The sequence below is a fragment of the Eremothecium cymbalariae genome, chromosome 7, assembly GCF_000235365.1.
Source record: "Eremothecium cymbalariae DBVPG#7215 chromosome 7, complete sequence".
NCBI lineage: Eukaryota > Fungi > Ascomycota > Saccharomycetes > Saccharomycetales > Saccharomycetaceae > Eremothecium > Eremothecium cymbalariae.
In genome coordinates, this window is record NC_016455.1 from 66,868 (window position 1) to 84,477 (window position 17,610).

General features: G+C 38.9%; 7 protein-coding genes and 1 further gene across 7 annotated transcripts; 4 read left to right on the forward strand and 4 right to left on the reverse strand.

Moving 5' to 3' along the window:
- Positions 1–316: 316 nt before the first annotated feature.
- Positions 317–952, forward strand: TSR2 (Tsr2p; the record flags this gene model as incomplete). The annotated part of the gene is made up of 1 exon (XM_003647659.1): positions 317–952. The coding sequence occupies one exon, from the start codon at positions 317–319 to the stop codon at positions 950–952; it is 636 nt and encodes a 211-aa protein (XP_003647707.1).
- Positions 953–1,202: 250 nt separating this feature from the next.
- Ecym_7034 lies at positions 1,203–5,251 on the forward strand (the record flags this gene model as incomplete).
- A 542-nt stretch (positions 5,252–5,793) lies between these two features.
- KTR4 (putative mannosyltransferase) lies at positions 5,794–7,170 on the reverse strand (the record flags this gene model as incomplete). Its single annotated transcript, XM_003647660.1, has 1 exon — positions 5,794–7,170. One exon carries the CDS (start codon positions 7,168–7,170, stop codon positions 5,794–5,796), a length of 1,377 nt encoding a protein of 458 aa, XP_003647708.1.
- A 262-nt stretch (positions 7,171–7,432) lies between these two features.
- On the reverse strand, positions 7,433–9,568 carry YTA6 (putative AAA family ATPase YTA6; the record flags this gene model as incomplete). The annotated part of the gene is made up of 1 exon (XM_003647661.1): positions 7,433–9,568. The coding sequence occupies one exon, from the start codon at positions 9,566–9,568 to the stop codon at positions 7,433–7,435; it is 2,136 nt and encodes a 711-aa protein (XP_003647709.1).
- A 545-nt stretch (positions 9,569–10,113) lies between these two features.
- On the reverse strand, positions 10,114–12,315 carry GCR1 (transcription regulator GCR1; the record flags this gene model as incomplete). Its single annotated transcript, XM_003647662.1, has 1 exon — positions 10,114–12,315. The coding sequence occupies one exon, from the start codon at positions 12,313–12,315 to the stop codon at positions 10,114–10,116; it is 2,202 nt and encodes a 733-aa protein (XP_003647710.1).
- Positions 12,316–13,661: 1,346 nt separating this feature from the next.
- TAF5 (chromatin modification protein) lies at positions 13,662–16,064 on the forward strand (the record flags this gene model as incomplete). The annotated part of the gene is made up of 1 exon (XM_003647663.1): positions 13,662–16,064. One exon carries the CDS (start codon positions 13,662–13,664, stop codon positions 16,062–16,064), a length of 2,403 nt encoding a protein of 800 aa, XP_003647711.1.
- A 104-nt stretch (positions 16,065–16,168) lies between these two features.
- On the reverse strand, positions 16,169–17,053 carry GPI2 (phosphatidylinositol N-acetylglucosaminyltransferase; the record flags this gene model as incomplete). The annotated part of the gene is made up of 1 exon (XM_003647664.1): positions 16,169–17,053. The coding sequence occupies one exon, from the start codon at positions 17,051–17,053 to the stop codon at positions 16,169–16,171; it is 885 nt and encodes a 294-aa protein (XP_003647712.1).
- Positions 17,054–17,186: 133 nt separating this feature from the next.
- On the forward strand, positions 17,187–17,549 carry Ecym_7040 (DUF5315 domain-containing protein; the record flags this gene model as incomplete). Its single annotated transcript, XM_003647665.1, has 1 exon — positions 17,187–17,549. One exon carries the CDS (start codon positions 17,187–17,189, stop codon positions 17,547–17,549), a length of 363 nt encoding a protein of 120 aa, XP_003647713.1.
- Between the last annotated feature and the right edge of the window lie 61 nt (positions 17,550–17,610).

The window sequence follows — 17,610 nt, forward strand, 5'->3', positions numbered from 1 at the left end:
TTACTCCAGCGGAAATACAACCCGATCACGTGATATATTCATTCCGATAAAGGTGTTGTGAATAGAGAAATATACATCACTTTAGACAGGTAAATATACAGCCAGCAGTCATCCGCAGACGGAAGGACACCGAGGGAGATGATGGTGTCAGTTTCTCTGAAACTGGAAGTGCGTTTTTTTTTCATGGCGAATAGTGATAAAAATTTTGGAAAAAAAATTAAAGGCAGATAGATAGCTTTTTTTCAGAAAACTCATCGCTAGTACAAAAATGTAGAATATTTAAAAATATATATATCTTGCTGTAGATAAGTTGTCGATGAGTGTTAGTGTCAGCTATGATGTTACGGAGTATGTGGAGGCTTTGAAGGGGCATAATAACTTGCTTTTCAAGGATGAGAAGCAGCAGGCACGGTTTGAGTTAGGTGTGTCGATGATGATTTATAAGTGGGATGCTCTGGATATTGCAGTTGTGAATGGGTGGGGGGGTGCTGACTCGGCTGACAAGAGGGATTGGGTGACTTCCATTGTTGTTGGATTATTCAAGTCTGAAAAAATTGTGGACGTGGCGTTGATCGAGGAGACATTGTTGTATGCTATGGCCGATGAGTTTGATACTACTGTGGAGGATGACTCTGCATTGCCTATTGCTGCGGGTATACTAGCGTTGTATAAGCAATGCGATGCTTTGGATTACTCAGAGGTTGAAAGGTTGTACTCTGAGTGGCAAGCCAAGGGGATGAGGGGTAAGCACAGTAGGAAGGTCGATATACAAGAAGATCCTTTGAATCCGGATGTATCTGATTCAGAAGAATGCGTTGACTCGGATTCGGACGTGGTCATGGAATGTGAGGATGACCATGATAAGGAGCAAAAGGACGAAGAGGGACAATCCAAGCCGGTGATCGATGAGGACGGTTTTGAATTGGTTCAGAGTGGCAAGAGGAGATATTGAACGAGATTTAATTTAATTTTCCTGTATTCTTTTTAATATGATGCACAACCTGTAGATTTACCAATCCGAACTATTATGGAGAACAATGTGGCAGTGGAACTAGGTAGGCTTTTTCTATATTTTTAGTATACATAGGCTTTTTCCTTTCCTTCACTCTCTCTTTCCTATTCCTCTTCCTCTTCCTTTACTGCGTATTTTACTGCATACTTTTTTTCGAATATATCTCTAATTGAGTTTTTCATTATGAAAGTCATTTAAACGCCAAGAGTGTGGTAGCTCTCGTTGGTTGCAAACTATGCAGCCCTAAAAGCGAAGATCTTGCAGAGAGCGATACAGGTGTCGAAGATGGAATGTTGCTTATGCTACCATTAGCTAGGTTGGGAACTTCGGAGTTATTTGGACCTGGTGTGCTACTAATTTTCAAGTTTCTGAAGAACGAACCTGTCATTTCCATCAGAGAAAACTCTTCCTTCATCTCGGTTTTCACTTTGAACATTTTAATATCGGTACCCACCCAAATATTTGGCTTCAAGATGCCAACATCAAGATTATAAGGTTTTTACCCTTTTTATCCTCTAAATCAGAGTTATTGCCTCTTGCTTCCGGAATTCTAGTTGATCTTTCTTCGCTGCCGTTCGATCCGATATAACTGCCACCTTTTGAGAATCCCAGCCACCCTAGTCTAAATATTGATCCAGGATCGATGACAGAATGAGTAGAGGTACTCTCTTTAATTGTACCATCTTTCAAACCGTCCCTTGATGTGGTGCTGACATGCATACAAGGATTGCTTCCAATGCCAGGGCTCATAAGGGGTTGAATACTACCCCAAAGGACTTCACTATCATGGATATTGTTGACAAAAGAACTACCATTACTATTAGTTCTCGACCGTACGGTACTCCCCGGCAAATTTCTCTCAGAATATCCGTTTGCACTAGAAGGCAGACTGTTTGCTACCTTAGCTGAATCTCTATCAAATGCAGACAAATTATATGTCTGGCTATTTGCAGTGAAAATATCGCCCCATATAACAGAATGATACCATTTAGTAGCTATTAAATTTTGCTCCCAGTCAAGCTGCAACGGTTCAAATTTATTTTTCATGGCTTTCAATTCTGGGGGTAATTCCTTTTTGATGTTCTCTTTGAATTCTTTCTCCCACAAGCCTAGTTCAGCTATTAAATCATAATATTCATTACTGCTAATTTGAGAGATGTGAGGGAATTTAGCGTTTGTCATTTTCACAATTTTGATCAATAATGCCAATGAGGACGCTCCTAGCCATCCTTCATACAAGGGCTTCCGCAGTCCAGTTTTCCATTTGCCCTTCACTGTCAAACCAACAGGCCAATTTGATCTCAAAGCCAAATACAACTTGGTATTTTTTAAAGTTACATCAAAATCGTAATCTACATGCTCATAAATCTTAGTAGATTTCCCGGCTTGAGTTGTTATACCATCATCTGTGCTCCCTCTATAGCCGTTAATCGTGTTCAAGTCATTAGAGTTTTCATCTTTAAGATCAGGGCAGGCAAGATTATTATTATTCTCATTAAAAATTGAATCATTATTTCTATCTTTTGCAGAATATGGATCAAAAACGAGAGGAACTTGAGAATTAATGGATGTCATCTTGGAATTTAAACGACCCTGCAAAACATTCTTTGGGATGTCGTTATTCTGAATCTCATTCTTCAGCAGCATTTCCATTCTACGATCATCTGGAGCATATAGATCCCTCAGCTGTTCTCTAGTAAGACCCTCTGAAAACTGACCGATAACAGTATCTAATAAGTAGATTATTCGTTCATGTCTGCAAACAGTAAACAACAAATTGATGGAAGCCTGGTAGTCAAAAACAATATAAGTTACTATAGCACGTAACAACAATGCAATATTGTCTAATTTTGAGCCTTGCGAATATGAATACGCACTTGTTGATGGACAAGAGTCATCACTTGAGGGAGTAGATATATAATCCATAACTGCCATCTTCGAAAGTAGAACCAATAAATTATTAGACGCTTGATAAGTTAAAGCCACAGGTTGTTGAGCATTCCTTTTCGTTGATGACAGTTGAACTAGATCGTCTCCCGTAAAGTCACTTGGAATTGGTAACAAGTTATAAAGCAACTCAAAAATATAAGATCTAACTGGCAGTTGATTTTTAACACAATTGACTGCTAGGTTGCTTAAATTTATGACACAAAAATCCCTGAATGTAATAGAATTATTATTACCAGTTGACAATTTATAAATGTTTGGTATTCTATTCGTGTAATAATCATGAGGTATGGGACTTAACATCTTGTGCAGTACCAATTTTTTTGAGGACAAATAAGTGGCAAAACCTCCGATAATAGGAAGTAATGTGGATGAATATTCAGGAACATCCTGATATTGTTTCAAATAAAACACACAGAATAAAATTAACTTATTAGCGCATTTATCCGCGACGTAATTTTCCAAAGTCTTATTACATTTAATCATCTCCCATAGTAAGACAACAGCTTGTATATTTAGAGAAAATATTTCCGGAGTTAATTTGTTGAAGTAGGATGAGGAACATGAGTTCCTAGAGCTGCTAGAACTCCTGGAAAAGCTACCACTTTTAGAGGTGCGATTTGATGCTGGCACGCCATTGTTATTATTAGTATTGTTGGTAGGAGTAGTGACAGTACCAATATTCGTGGTACCAGTAGTAGTATTAGAAGTACCATTGTTATTATTACTGCCATTATGTTGACCGGCATATACTCCTGAAATACCACTTGATTTTCTCCGTTCTGCACTACTGGGGGAGGACCAGTTGAATGGGTTAGACTCCTGGTCTACCGCAATGTCCAATGGACTTCTTATAATGCGTGAAAGAGACTTCATAATGAGACTCATGTCGTATTCTTTATTCAAAGACGATAAATATGTCTTCGGGATGTGACTTATCACTCGACCAAATGGAAATATATTTAAAGAACAAAGAAATGTGTACGTTTTTTTATCCTCTTTCTCTATTCCTGGTAAATTGTAACTCAATAAAATATTCAATACTGAAAAACTGGTCATAACAAGAGATTTTCTAAGCATATTCAACTGTGCAGCTTTAGTACCTGAATTATAACTCTGAGATGGATACTGATTTTCTTCTGGATTATTACAATAACGACAAACTAGATTAAACATCGATGAAACGAAGCATACCGTGCTATATTCTGGCATACCACTAGCAAGCACTATAAGATATTTGTTAAGGGCATCGGGGTTGTATAGGTTTTTAGAACAAAGAGTAAGGATCAACCGTAAAATTTCTAACCTATGAGAATCCAACCTTGGATCTGGAGTTACAGGAGTCACGTCAGGGGTGTTTATCCCATTTTCCCAAAGGGAGAAGGAGACCTTTCCATGTCTTTGTCCATAAAATTCCGTATGCATGCTGCTATCTTCTAATGAGTCTTGGGCTGCATGGATGGGTAAAGTGAAACCCTCCATAAAAAGTAACTTTAGGCATGATTCTAAAAGTAATACCCCCAAAGGAGGCACCTCTTCTGACGTATATATCGTCCCAATTGCCACAGGAAGAGAATCAGGAGATCTTTCTGTATTATAGTCTTCATTTTGCTTTATAGAACTTTCATCGTCTATACCTGGAGACAAATCTAGAGAGGGGGGTTCCATGTTTTCAGCTCCTCCAGAAGATAAATTTGCGCCTACGGTCGCTGCAGTAGTCGACGCGGACCTAGCATTGAGATTCAAAACTTCGCTACTATTTCTGTTCCACATAAGTACATCCTCTAAAACCTGTTCCTTGTCAAGTTCAAAAAATATTCCCATGATCTTAGTCAAAATACGGACACATTTGATAACCTCGTAGTATTTATCTTGAAATTGCGACCATTCAATCTGTTTCGACTGCAATTGGGTAGTTAACGAACATATCTTAAAACATGCAAACCGAACCAAATTCTGATAATTCCTAGGATTAGCCTTGGAAATATTCCGAAGCTCCTGTACACTAAGCAGTGAATAAATATCCTCAGCAGAGAATTGCTCTCTTAATAAACAGGAAAAGAACTCACTATACATGTCACCAGTCCCCCATCCTTCACCATTCCCCTGAGAAGCACATGAATCAGCTCTATTCAGCGTAGAACTACCATTATTCCCAATTCCATAGCTTTGGTAATAAATCGCAGCAGCTTGAGAAGTCGTAGCTGACGAATAAAGTGGTATCTCCTTCGACCCCGCTAATCTCCCAATGTGTTCTCTATACTTTTCAAGTTTAGAATCACTATTTCCCATTGAATCCCACAACCTAATATATGCCAAATACCTGTTTTTCTCTTTTGCCAATAATAACCTTTCTTGTTTAATATACCCACTAGGCTGACTTTTTCTAGGTATTTTTGTGTAAGACCAAATTCTTAAAACAGAACGAAACAAAAAAACAACAAAAAGACCACTTAACAAAGACGTCTATGATAGTATACAACTCCAGAATATCTTACCAGGTATTGTACCCAAAAACCTGGACGTTCTCCTAAATTTCTTAAACTTGGAAGGACTGTGTTCTGTTCTAATAGATGAGTTATGTAGATGACGGCAAATGGAAACACTTTAGTACTTTTGAGGAAGAAGGGGCGATGGGATGTTTTGGGTTTCTCTCCCGGGTAGTTACAGAAACAGAAAGACGGCAGACGCTGACCAGCAGATCACATCACATGACCGAAACAGGATATCATTTGCTCATGTTGAAGAATGTTACTTGTGTGAAGATCAAGAATGCATACATATATATATTATAAAGGCCGTCTCGATGAATTGAGGTTGTAATGCGGTGTACATTAGTATAATTCTTGGTCCTCCTTTGTCATGGAGTAATTTATCCAGGTACCCATACAATTCTCAACTTGCAATGCATAATCAGAACAAAAGCTGCCCGCTATACATCGGTTAGAGCATTTGTTCGGGTTGCTAGAGAGAGGACAGTTTGTGTACGGCATATGATAATAAGGAATATCTCTAAACCAATGGATATCAGATTTATTTGCAAATAATGCTAGTGCAATGCTTCGAACAGGCGCATCGCCCCATCGTTCGTAATAAAATCCACCGCTGTCGTCCAGGTATTTCACATAGCTTTCGTATGCTTCAGATCGCAGAAATTTAAGATCAATAAGTTCGAAGTTGGTCCAGAAATGACAAGTGCTGTATCCAAAAGTTATTTCAAAATTGTCAGGTTTCTGTGCATTCTCTTTTAACCATTCAAAGGCGCCGTTTTTATGTAGATGCTGAGGATTTTTCTGGAGGAAGTCTAAAGTGGTAGGCCATAGAGTTGATATGGAAATCGGGTTATCGTAAAGATTCAATGTGAATCCGTAAACCTTATTATATATGTTCATGAAGTGGAACACATCATATTCAATCTTACAATAGAATTTGACATCAGGCTCCAATCTCCAAACGTACCGAAATTGTTGTAATAATGGATGTTTGTAGAAAAACTTGGAGTAGAAACGACACATATGATGGTATGAATCTAGTTCGGCATACCCCACACCAGTTTGCTTCAGGATTTTCATATTCCTTTTATATTTGCGCATATCCAAGCTGGAGGGGAAGGACCACATTTCATGATCAATGGTACCAAAATAAAGTACACGACCAGGAAATTCTTTCATCATTCTTGCTTTGAATTCAGTCGTAAAGGGCTCATCGTTTAAGAAAGTATATGGATACTTGAAATCATTGTTGAAGACATGCTCTAATTCTTTCATAGATCGTATAATTGCATTTAGATCTTCGTTCCTTACCAGACAGAGTATAGTTGCCGATGTCTTACCTGATAGCTCATCATCTTTACGGATAAGCTTCTCTACCTTCGGTTCGTCGATTGGCCTTTTCATAAAGTTTTTGTAATCCTCCAAAGCTTTAGTTTTCAACAATGGGTTGCTTAGTTCTTGGTCATTGTACAGGGGTACATCCAATCTTTCTAATAGCTTTTGAACCTCAGGATCGTTTTTTATACCGGGTTTTTCATAGGAGTTGGTTGACCAATGAAGTAGATCCAGTGCTATATGTTGGTACCTATATATGAAATCTTTGTATTTCATCTGCAAAGGATCCTTCCCAGCATTCATGTTAAACCATAATAGAAAAATTACGGCTACGATACCGCAGTACAACGTCAACGCCTTGAGTCTATATCTCCTGAATCGCATATTTATTAACAAATATAATACTCTAAAAGATGAAAACTAACATACAACCAGCAATAAACTCTACTTCTACAACAAGTATTATTTGTAATTTTATATGGATTTACGTACGTTTTAGAACGCGGTAGAGCCTAGAACTTATATTCCCTTACTTTTGAACATTCCGTTTGATTAAAAAAATTGATCACTATATTTAATACGTATGCAAAGTTCCATGGGCTATATATAGACATACATTTCTTAAAAGACCGTTGAGTATATTATATTAAGATCCCACGCTGCCAAAGTTTGCTGCCCAAATAACAAATTTGTGTAGTGATTCAGGAGACACACTTTTCTTGATGGTCGACATTGCATGATTAAAATCGGCCACCACTACGCCTCTGATAGTGTTAAAAGTGGCATTAATTAAATTATCACCAAGTTCTCGGATTGGCTCCATTGCAGCCTCCTTGGCAAGTGCTGTAATGTCCGAACCAGAATAACCCTCCGTATTATTAGCTATTATGTTGAAGTCTTCTTCAGATAAATCATTTTTCTGCAAAGACATCAATTTCTTTAAGTGATACAGCCTCGTTTCGTACTCAGGCAAAGGTATATATAACCTCCGTGAAAATCTTCTTATTGCTGCCTCATCAATAGCCCAAGGTAAATTAGTTGCTGCCAAGACAAGAACCCTTTTAGCTTGTTGGAATTCTGTATTTTCTTTGGTTGCTCCACTTGTCAAATTAGACCATTGAATGAAGAGTTCTGTTTTAATCCTTCTTGAGGATTCGTTCTCATTATCTGAACGAGCGGTTAACAAAGAATCTATCTCATCAATGAAAATAATTGAAGGGGATAACTTATTTGCTAGATAGAATAGAGCTCTTACCAGCTTTTCTGATTCTCCCAAGTATTTCGATAATAATGAAGAAGCGCTAATACTGAAAAAGGTAGAATTTGACTCAGTAGCAACTGCCCTGGCAATCATGGTTTTACCGGTGCCCGGAGGGCCAAATAAAAGCATGCCACTAATTGGCTCTCTCAAACCCCTAAATAAATCTGGCCTCAAAAATGGATACACAACTGTTTCCTTTAAACAACTCTTAGCGTTAGCTAGGCCAGCAACATCATCCCATCGAACATTGTCGTCAACAACAAGAATATCGTTAAGAATTTGTTCACATGAGTTAGTATCCACGCCCTTTAGATCAGCCATTACTTTCTCAATTCTTTTATCCATCGAAGACTCAGGTGACTGTATTATAGTAGAGCTTTGTAGGGGAGAAGGACTATGTCTGCGAAGAGGACTGCCTTTACGGGCAGTGCTTCTTCTACCAGTAGGACTTCGTACAGGCTCAGGTCGGCGCGAAGGTGCATCAAGGGATGTATCTGTAACAACTATTTGGGCTGGACTCTCCTCGTCTGCACCCTTTGTCCTATGGTATGATGTTGATCTCGATGAAGACTTAATAGGGTTTCGACGGGCTTCAGGCCTTTTATATTCATACTTTCTATGATTAATGGGACGTTCTGGAACTGATCTAGTCGGAGTCAGATTATTATTATTACTGGGTGGTTCTTTGTCTTTAAACCAAGCCAACATAGCAGCTTTGTTGACACCTGCTACAACCGATATAGCGTCTGTGTTCTTGGTTTCATACATACTATAACGTTGACGAGGCATTTCTGATGACCTAAGAATAGGTCGCCTCATACTTACATCCAAAGAAAGACGATGCGATTTCTTTATTTCAGTTGATGTTCTACTGCTTTCTTTTGCCCCTTGTTTAATGCTGGGCAATCTTTCAGCGGCTTCAGCTTCCAGCTCCTTTTTAATACTTTCCTCAATCCTCTTATTTCTCTCTAGCTCCATTTTTCTCCGCCTTTCATCTTTCAAGTATTTCTGCCGTTCGTCCTCAAGTTGCCTTTGCCTTCTAAGATCCTCGACTTCCATCGCTTCTATCTCCTCTTGTGCTTTCTTCAACGCTTCTTTGCGACTAGATACAAGTCTACTCTTCAGAAACGCAGAAAACCTTGTATGTGCGTGCTCCGATGATCCCATGCTCTCAGATTGACCAAGCCTCTCCATAGCAACTTCTTTAGCCCTTTTCACATCTTGTTCAAGGATTCTAAGGTCATCCACTTCATGTTTATTCTCAGCTGGCGGTCTGCTAAATAGGTGCTCCATTCTATACTGGCTCTTAATTCGCTTAATTCCATCGGATAAATAATCAAGAATCTCACTTAATGTCCGCTCGACATGTTTAAGTGCAGATCTATCAGCATGAGGCTGTAGGATAATCCGTTCCAAATCGGTAGACACGTTTTTAAACTGAACGTTTACCATAGAAAACAGCAACTGAAGAGCCTGCGACAATGTAATGTTTCCAGGAATGATGAACTTACCTTGTGCCATTTTTATCATATAACCCTAATGCCGCACTATATGGTCAAATAACTAACTCTATCAAAACCCAATACTAATACTTATAAGATGAAATAAATAAGCTTATCCTTCTGAAAACATAAACCCAACGAGGACACTCAACAGCACACAAACTTAGTTCTTACTGTCTAAATGTCTTGTGTTAGTACCATAAAAACTACTACGACTCAGTCCGAATGAACATTAGGGGAAAAGCAAAAGAAAAATTTGAGTTGATCTTAAACAAAGATGTCAGTGCCAAAAGTTTAGCAAAAACAATTAAATATGATGAATATAAGAATATGTACAAGGGGTTTTACACAGAATGCTATATGCATGTGGATTTATAACTTATAGATAGAAAAGACCTTATTTACATATTGATTTGCATGTCTCTGTGCTAAGTTAAAATTTAGAAAAGCCAACATTGTTCAAAGTAGAGATTTTTGATGGTTTGTCTTAAACGAAAAGACAGGCGGATAAGGAAGGAAACGTCATAAATTCATTCTATAATGTTACAATTTTGGGGGAGACAATCAAGCAACAAGGCCCTGTCGCCTTTTGCAATACCTGTTCTTCTCTTTGTCAGGAATAACCAACAAGGACCAATCTTCAAAATTGTTGTATATGCAAATTTCACGACTTTCTCTAGTTAAATTTCTGAAATATAGAGAGATGCTGTTAAGGGTTAAACCATTGTTGACCCTGAAGTTTTCTAGGTCCTTGACTACGAGTTTTTTTGCCACATTACGTTCCATAGTAGACGGATACTTTCCTAAAGTAAATCCACGATCACACTCTTTTTCGATGTAGTTGATGATAATGCGTCTTGTTGGGAAAAAATGGGAATCATCACTTACTTTCCAACGTCTCCAGCCGTATCTTTCTATGAGGGATTTTATGGAAGGTTTACCGTTTAATCCAATGTACCATTCGGTGTAAAGGTCCCAGATAGTTTTATTTTCTCTAGAAAGTTTGTACTTTATTGATTCATTTGGTCTTCCACCACCATCAGACCCTGCGCTTATCGTTTGTTGATCTGCCTTTTTGGTAGCTATTATTCTGGCGGATAATTCTGTATTGGCTCCAATAAGCGTGTTAGTGCTTATGCCGCTCAACAGTGCATCTTGTTTTGATGAGCCTGTAGGGATATTTGGGCTACCAACGGCGGAATTAGAAACTGAAAAGACTCGAGGAATTTGACCATTCGGTTGTTGTGGTGTTGAAGCGTTAGAAACTGAGGTTGGTGGAATTATAGGCACAGCGGTTAAAGAAGCAATTGGTATACGTGGTGACGAAATACCGCGCGACAATAAAGAATCCATTGTTAAGCCAGTTACACCTGGTGCTGAACTTGGAGTATCGTTTGTACGTTCATCTAACTTGAACTTCTTCAAGGGATTGCTTGCAGGGTCCCTAGGACTAGATGGAAGTGGAAGCTTTCTTTTGCTGACATCTATGATACTTTGATGAGTCAAAGATGGGATCATATTTAGTGGTGCTAAGTTAGATGGTTGGTCACCACCAGTCGCAAGAGTACCGATGAAATTTTTGTCCAGTATCACATTACTAGAATTAACGTTTGGCCAGGTAACACTCGCATTGGTATTTGTAGTCATGTTCTTAGATAACGATGAATTACCTGATAGAATCTGTCTTTGAAATTGTAGAATTTGTGAGATCATTGAATTCATGTTATTTAGCTCATTCCTTAAACATAGCAATTTCTCGTTCAATATACAGTTTTCTTTAGAAGCCTTACTATTCATCTCATCAAACTTTTCCCCCATCTTGACCACTATAGTATTATACCAGTCAAAGTTTATAGCTTCGCTGTCAAGCTGTCTTTTCAAATCAGTTTTTAGCTTCAAAAACATTCCTGAATGAAAAAGCTTCTGATCATGCTGTCTTATAACAGACTGTAATGCAGGTAGTTCATTAGTACACTCGAGATATGCCATGTCTTGTAGGAGGCACTCAGAAAGATATTCAAAGAGTTCAACAAGAGAATGTAACCGGTAATTTACTCTATCATGTTTGTCCATGTCTTCCTTCAATTGTCCCAACCAATTATAAACAGAACTCTTGGCACTATCCGGTAACGATACTGACGTCCTTATTATTTTACTAGACATTGAGTGATTTTGAGATGTTGTCTTCGCGGGAGCCCCTTCAAGATCAAAGTAATTTAATGAAGAACGAGATAATAATCTGGTTTTCGAAAAGGTATCCAATTTAACTTTGTTACTGCTGTCACCACCCCAGGTTAAGTAAAAGTACAACGAAACAAAAAATATCGGACACCTTCCAATCTCCTTTTCCCTAGATACAGTACCAAAGTACTTGTAGTAAGTAGAGTCATCTTTCAATTTTCTCAGAGTCAACGAATGCGGATACGTCTGATCCAATATCAAATCCACCAACGTCAGGTTTTCAGCTGATACCTTATCTCGTACATGGAAGTATTGAAATATTATATAGCTGGCAACCTCATCAATCTTGAACCGTTCGGATTTGCCGAACTGCTCGAGATTAACACTGTCAGTTCCCTTATGTGCGGATACACTAGACCTCGGTGACGGAGTGGGGTTGGGTAACGGAGAATCTAACGGTTTTACCATCGAAGAAGACAATCCAGTAGGGTAAGTGTCATTGACAACAGTTCCAGAGGTAGAAACTTGCAACATCGAATCGTTAAACCAATCATTTAAATTAGTAGCCAAATTAATGTTATCCATCTGTTGAAAAGAAAAAAATTAAAAATTATAGATAATTATTAAGATACAGCAGGACTACCGGATCCCTCCACTGGGAATCAATCCAACTATTCTAAAATACTGGATTCCTATTAAAAAAGACTCCTTTCAGGTAGTTGAAATCCCTTTTACAAAATGTTCCACTCTGTGTTCTGTCTGAAAAGTTCTATCCAATTGAAGGAAAGGCCGAAAGCTTACCGAACCAATATATTTTATGGGATTCAAAAACACAGGAATCCCTTTCCAACAGTCTTTTCACAGTATCCCTCGAGCAACAGTAACTTAGAACTCTATAGCGCCCGGTATTCCGTGATTCATCCATTTAAGTAAACTCATCCCGCAAATTCTTTACGTACCAGGTGGTACTTAAATTTTGATTCGATGGAGAAGACCTGCATTTGTGCGTCGTTGTCTAAGAGTGACAGAGAATTTATTTCTTCAAAAAAGCAAACAGAATCAAAGCGATGCTGTCACACTGGAAGCTGGCATCCAGAACGTTGAGCTACTTCCGGGAGGGCCGAGACGCATAAGAGGATGGATTTGGTATGAATGACCGTTGGCAGTGAGACTTTGCACGTAGGATCTGCTATAACTGTTGGGACGACTTCGAGTGACCCGTCTCTGTCTATAAGAGGCAGAAGGAGAAGATAGTTACTTGTGTTTGCTCTTGTCCGGATAATCAGTAAGGAGACTTTAGACAGACTCTAAAAGCTACAGATCTGTAAAATTCAGTAGGCCGGTGGACCGCATATACCACGGTTCATTCTTGTGTGTATGTAGAACAAAACCGTTGTACTCCGGGTCAGTAATAAATAGGCGAATAATGCTAACTTTGAAGGATTCTCGAGTTCATTCGAAAATATCGATGTTGTGCAAAACGAAGTCATATTCCAACTTGTAGGCAGAGAACAGACTATAGATACCTGCACCATACTAGAAGTCCTTGGAGCAGGAGGATACTAGGTGTTTTTACTAGATTTCAACCGTCAATTTGTAGATCGTTTTTAGAAAATAAAGGGCACACACACTCTGTGTCTGTGCCCCGCAGGAAAGAGAGAAAATCAGTCGTATAGTCGCAGCTCCACTTGGCAGCATTTCCAGTCGTGAGCAAATTAAGGGCAGGAGGATGGCTGCTATGCAGCCATACTGCCACTCTTCAAGCTATGTGGTGGTGATACTTAGGTATAGTGTCGTGTTTGACGAGCATATGCAAAACGATGCATGAAATTCTCTAAAACAGCAAATTTCTAAATCTATAGATCGAAAACAACAACAAGAACTCAAAAGGATAATATTTTAGCGCTATTAATTATAAAAGGAACCCAGAAATGTCTCAGAGGGGTCAAAAACAACCTACTAAATCTTCGCAGAATAATATACGACCACAGGGTCAACAACAGGGTTCTGCGTCGTCGTCGTCGCAGGCGGCGAGGCCTAGCAGTGGATTCTCAGCATCTGATTTAAATAGGATTGTTTTGGAGTATTTGAATAAGAAGGGATACCATAGAACAGAACAAATGCTCCGTGTGGAGTCTTCTCGGACATTAACACCAGTTGCTAAAACTTCGGTTGCCAGTAATACCTTACCTCAGCAACCATCTGGCACGAATCAGGACATTTCAACGAATGGGAAGCCTGTGTCTAATCCATCAGCACCTTTAAAGAGGGATGCCAATGGTAACTTGATTCACCAGGGACAAGTCACCCCTCAGCATTATTTCAGGGCATATGCGATGTTAAAAAATTGGGTTGATTCATCTTTAGAGATGTATAAGCCAGAGCTATCGCGAATACTGTATCCGATTTTCACATATGTCTTTCTTACTTTAGTTTCGAAGGATCCAGTTCAGGCGAGAAGGTTTTTCGACAAATATTCACACGACTATAAAGCTGTACATGGTACTGAGATTAACAAATTGTTTAGTGTCAATTCGGTAGATCATATCAAAGAGAATGAACTTGCTCAAGGGTTTCAATCAAACAAATATCGTGTTTCAATATCTCGTACGACGTTGAACCTGCTGCTATATTTTTTAAATGAGAATGAGAGTGTAGGAGGGTCTTTGTTGATTTCTATTATTAATCAAAACTTAGAGCCCAATGCTGTGGACAATATTACATCTCAAGAAACATTAACTGATGGTATCAAAGATATTTCTGCAGGTGCTATTGATGTAGAAAGCCATAATTCGGTTCCTGTCAAACTAGGTCCTTTCCCCAGGGATCAGGAATTTACTAAAGAAGTTGAGGTTGAGTTAAAGAGAAAAGACGATCAGGAAGGTGAAAACGGTCTTGATGAAAATAGAAAAACCTTAGTAGAGGAGTATAAATCAATTCTCGGTCAAGATGTGAGTAGCTTGGGTCCCAATGCAGGTCAGCTAGACTCCATTATGAGTACAAAGCACGATGAGACAGATGCTATGCCAGAAAAAAAGGAATCCGACGACAAGTCTGCTGATAAAGTAGTTGCTCCCAGTTCTTCTGGTCAATCGATGGGAAATACGTCAGTAGGACCAAATGCTTCCAATCCAACTATAGTTGCAGCCACTCCTAATGCACCTGCTGACCTTTCAAACCCCGTTATGGAGTCCCCTACAAAAGAGATGCTACCATTACCACCGAAAACTGCATTGGATTTAAAGTTGGAAATTCAGAAGGTTCGTGAATCCCGTGATGCTATAAAGTTAGATAACTTGCAGACATCAGCTCCAAGTGTTTGTATGTATACCTTCCACAACACAAATCGTGATATGACATCTTTACAATTCAGTGAGGATTCCAGACTAGTAGCTGCGGGCTTTCAAGACAGCCACATCAAAATATGGTCGTTGGATGGTACTCCGCTAGAAAGTAAATTACCTTCAAAGTCCAAAGAAGCAAGTAATACGACAACTCTAATCGGACATAGTGGACCAGTGTACTCCGTATCTTTTAGCCCTGATAACAGGTATCTGGTTTCTGCATCAGAAGATAAAACAGTACGGCTGTGGTCACTAGACACCTTTACTTGTTTAGTTAGCTACAAGGGTCATAATCATCCAGTTTGGGACGTCAAGTTTTCTCCTTTAGGTCACTACTTTGCCACTGTTTCCCATGACCAAACAGCTAGACTATGGTCATGTGATCATATTTATCCACTAAGAATATTTGCTGGTCATTTGAATGACGTGGACTGCGTTGCGTTTCATCCAAATGGTACATATGTTCTTACAGGTTCCAGTGACAAAACATGTAGAATGTGGGATATCCAAACTGGTGACTCTGTGCGTTTATTTTTAGGGCATACAGCAAGTGTTGTTTCTGTTGCAGTGTCGCCTGACGGTAGGTGGTTAACTACAGGTTCAGAAGATGGAGTTATAATAGTATGGGATATTGGTACTGGTAAAAGAATTAAGCAAATGAGAGGACACGGTAAGAGCGCTGTTAATTCCTTATCCTTCAACAAGGAGGGGAACATATTAGTCAGTGGTGGAGCTGATCAGTCAGTTCGTGTATGGGATCTAAAGAAATTCACCAACGAGCCTGCTTTAGAACCGGAGCAACCATACTCAGGTTATTCGGGCGATATGGAAACAAGCGTAAATCAGGATGTGAAGGAATATGGGCGCAGAAGGACCGTATTCCCCACCCAAGATTTAGTGGCCTCATTCCACACAAAGAAGACACCAATATACACCGTTAAATTTACAAGAACAAACTTGGTTTTAGCGGGCGGTGCATTTACTGAGTAAACAGATAACTGGTAAATTTTCTTCTAATATTAGTACTTTTTTTAGTTAATTGTCATTATAATAAATATACACTGAAATTAAATAAGAGTCCTATAATGCAATCATTAATCTAGTATAGGAATTTTGGCATCCCACGTAGAGAGTAACTGGTGTCCCCTATAATAGTTCCGTTGCCAATGTATGAAATACCAAGGTAATATGAATATAAAGGCTATTGACAACGTCACCATAGGTAAAGAGTAAGACCAGCCAAGTGTCATGGTAATAAAAGTGTACACAATAACATGAGTCACTGCAATAATGATGCTATATGCAATGTAGTTCCGTTCGAACCTGAGTTTGGATTCGAAAGAAGGTAGAAATATATTCAGCTCTATGCAAATCAAGAGAAAACAAAATACCTCTGGTGTGGTGTTCAATCTTGAAGCTAGAACAGTGACATTTGAAAGTAGAATATTCGTCGGTAGAACAGAGGACTTAGAACATGAAAGGCACACCACATAAATGATCGTTAACCAAGACGACAAATTCCAAATGGAGTCAGAGGTAGTAGTTCTTGAAAGTGTTTTCAAAATTGGCGATAAGGTTAGCATCGTAAAAACAATAATCATTGATGACTTAAGATTAGAAACAGAATGATATGAGAAAGAAGAAAACAGAGTAGTGATACCTGCCAATGCTATAGGTGAATAGTGATAACGATAAACTAGGATGAATATAACATATATTAGTGAGCTGTTAACCAAAGTGTGGTGGAATGTAAGAAAGTCTATCATCACAGTGAAATAGTCGGAGCATCCTTGGCTATTGGGCTTCGGACACTTAATCTCACTGAGCACCTCTAAAAACTTCGAATCAGTATAATTATCTGGATACGGCTGCTTCAACCAGAGCAACCTCTGCCATTCAATACAATCATTATATTCATCAAGTAAATTTGTATGCTCTCGCTTCATTAGTTCCTTTTGTTCTGAAACTAACATGTTCATCTCAAAAGGCCATCCGTACACTAAAAGTAGCGAACATGTTGTTCAGACACCAAAAACGCAAGAAAGCGATAAAGACAACATAACAAAAATTGACTTCGAAAACGGCCTCTCTGAAAGGGGGATCATAAGGATTATGAGTTACAGTCAAGAATCCCTTAGCGTGGAAAGTGCTGATAACCAGGCAACGAGGTCTCAAAATACAGTAAGAACCCTACCAGTAACAGTAGATGGCACAGAAAACGCGAAGCCGATTGTTGACTACAAAGATAAACTATGGACTGAAATTGATGTCTTGGATGATGTGAAGCGAATGGCTGAGGATAGAAAACTGTTTAATGGCTTTCCAGAAGGTTTTGAATCACATTTGGAGAACATACGCAAATCGCATGCGACTTTGTTGAACGCACTTAAGAATACGTCCGCAGACAATTTGGAAGAACAGCAAGCTCAAATTGTGGCCGTAATGAAGCAGACAGAGACATTCAGAGATAAATAGTAGTTGTATGCAAAATACACCCTGCGTCGTAGCCATCTAAACTGGTTGTTATTAATACCAG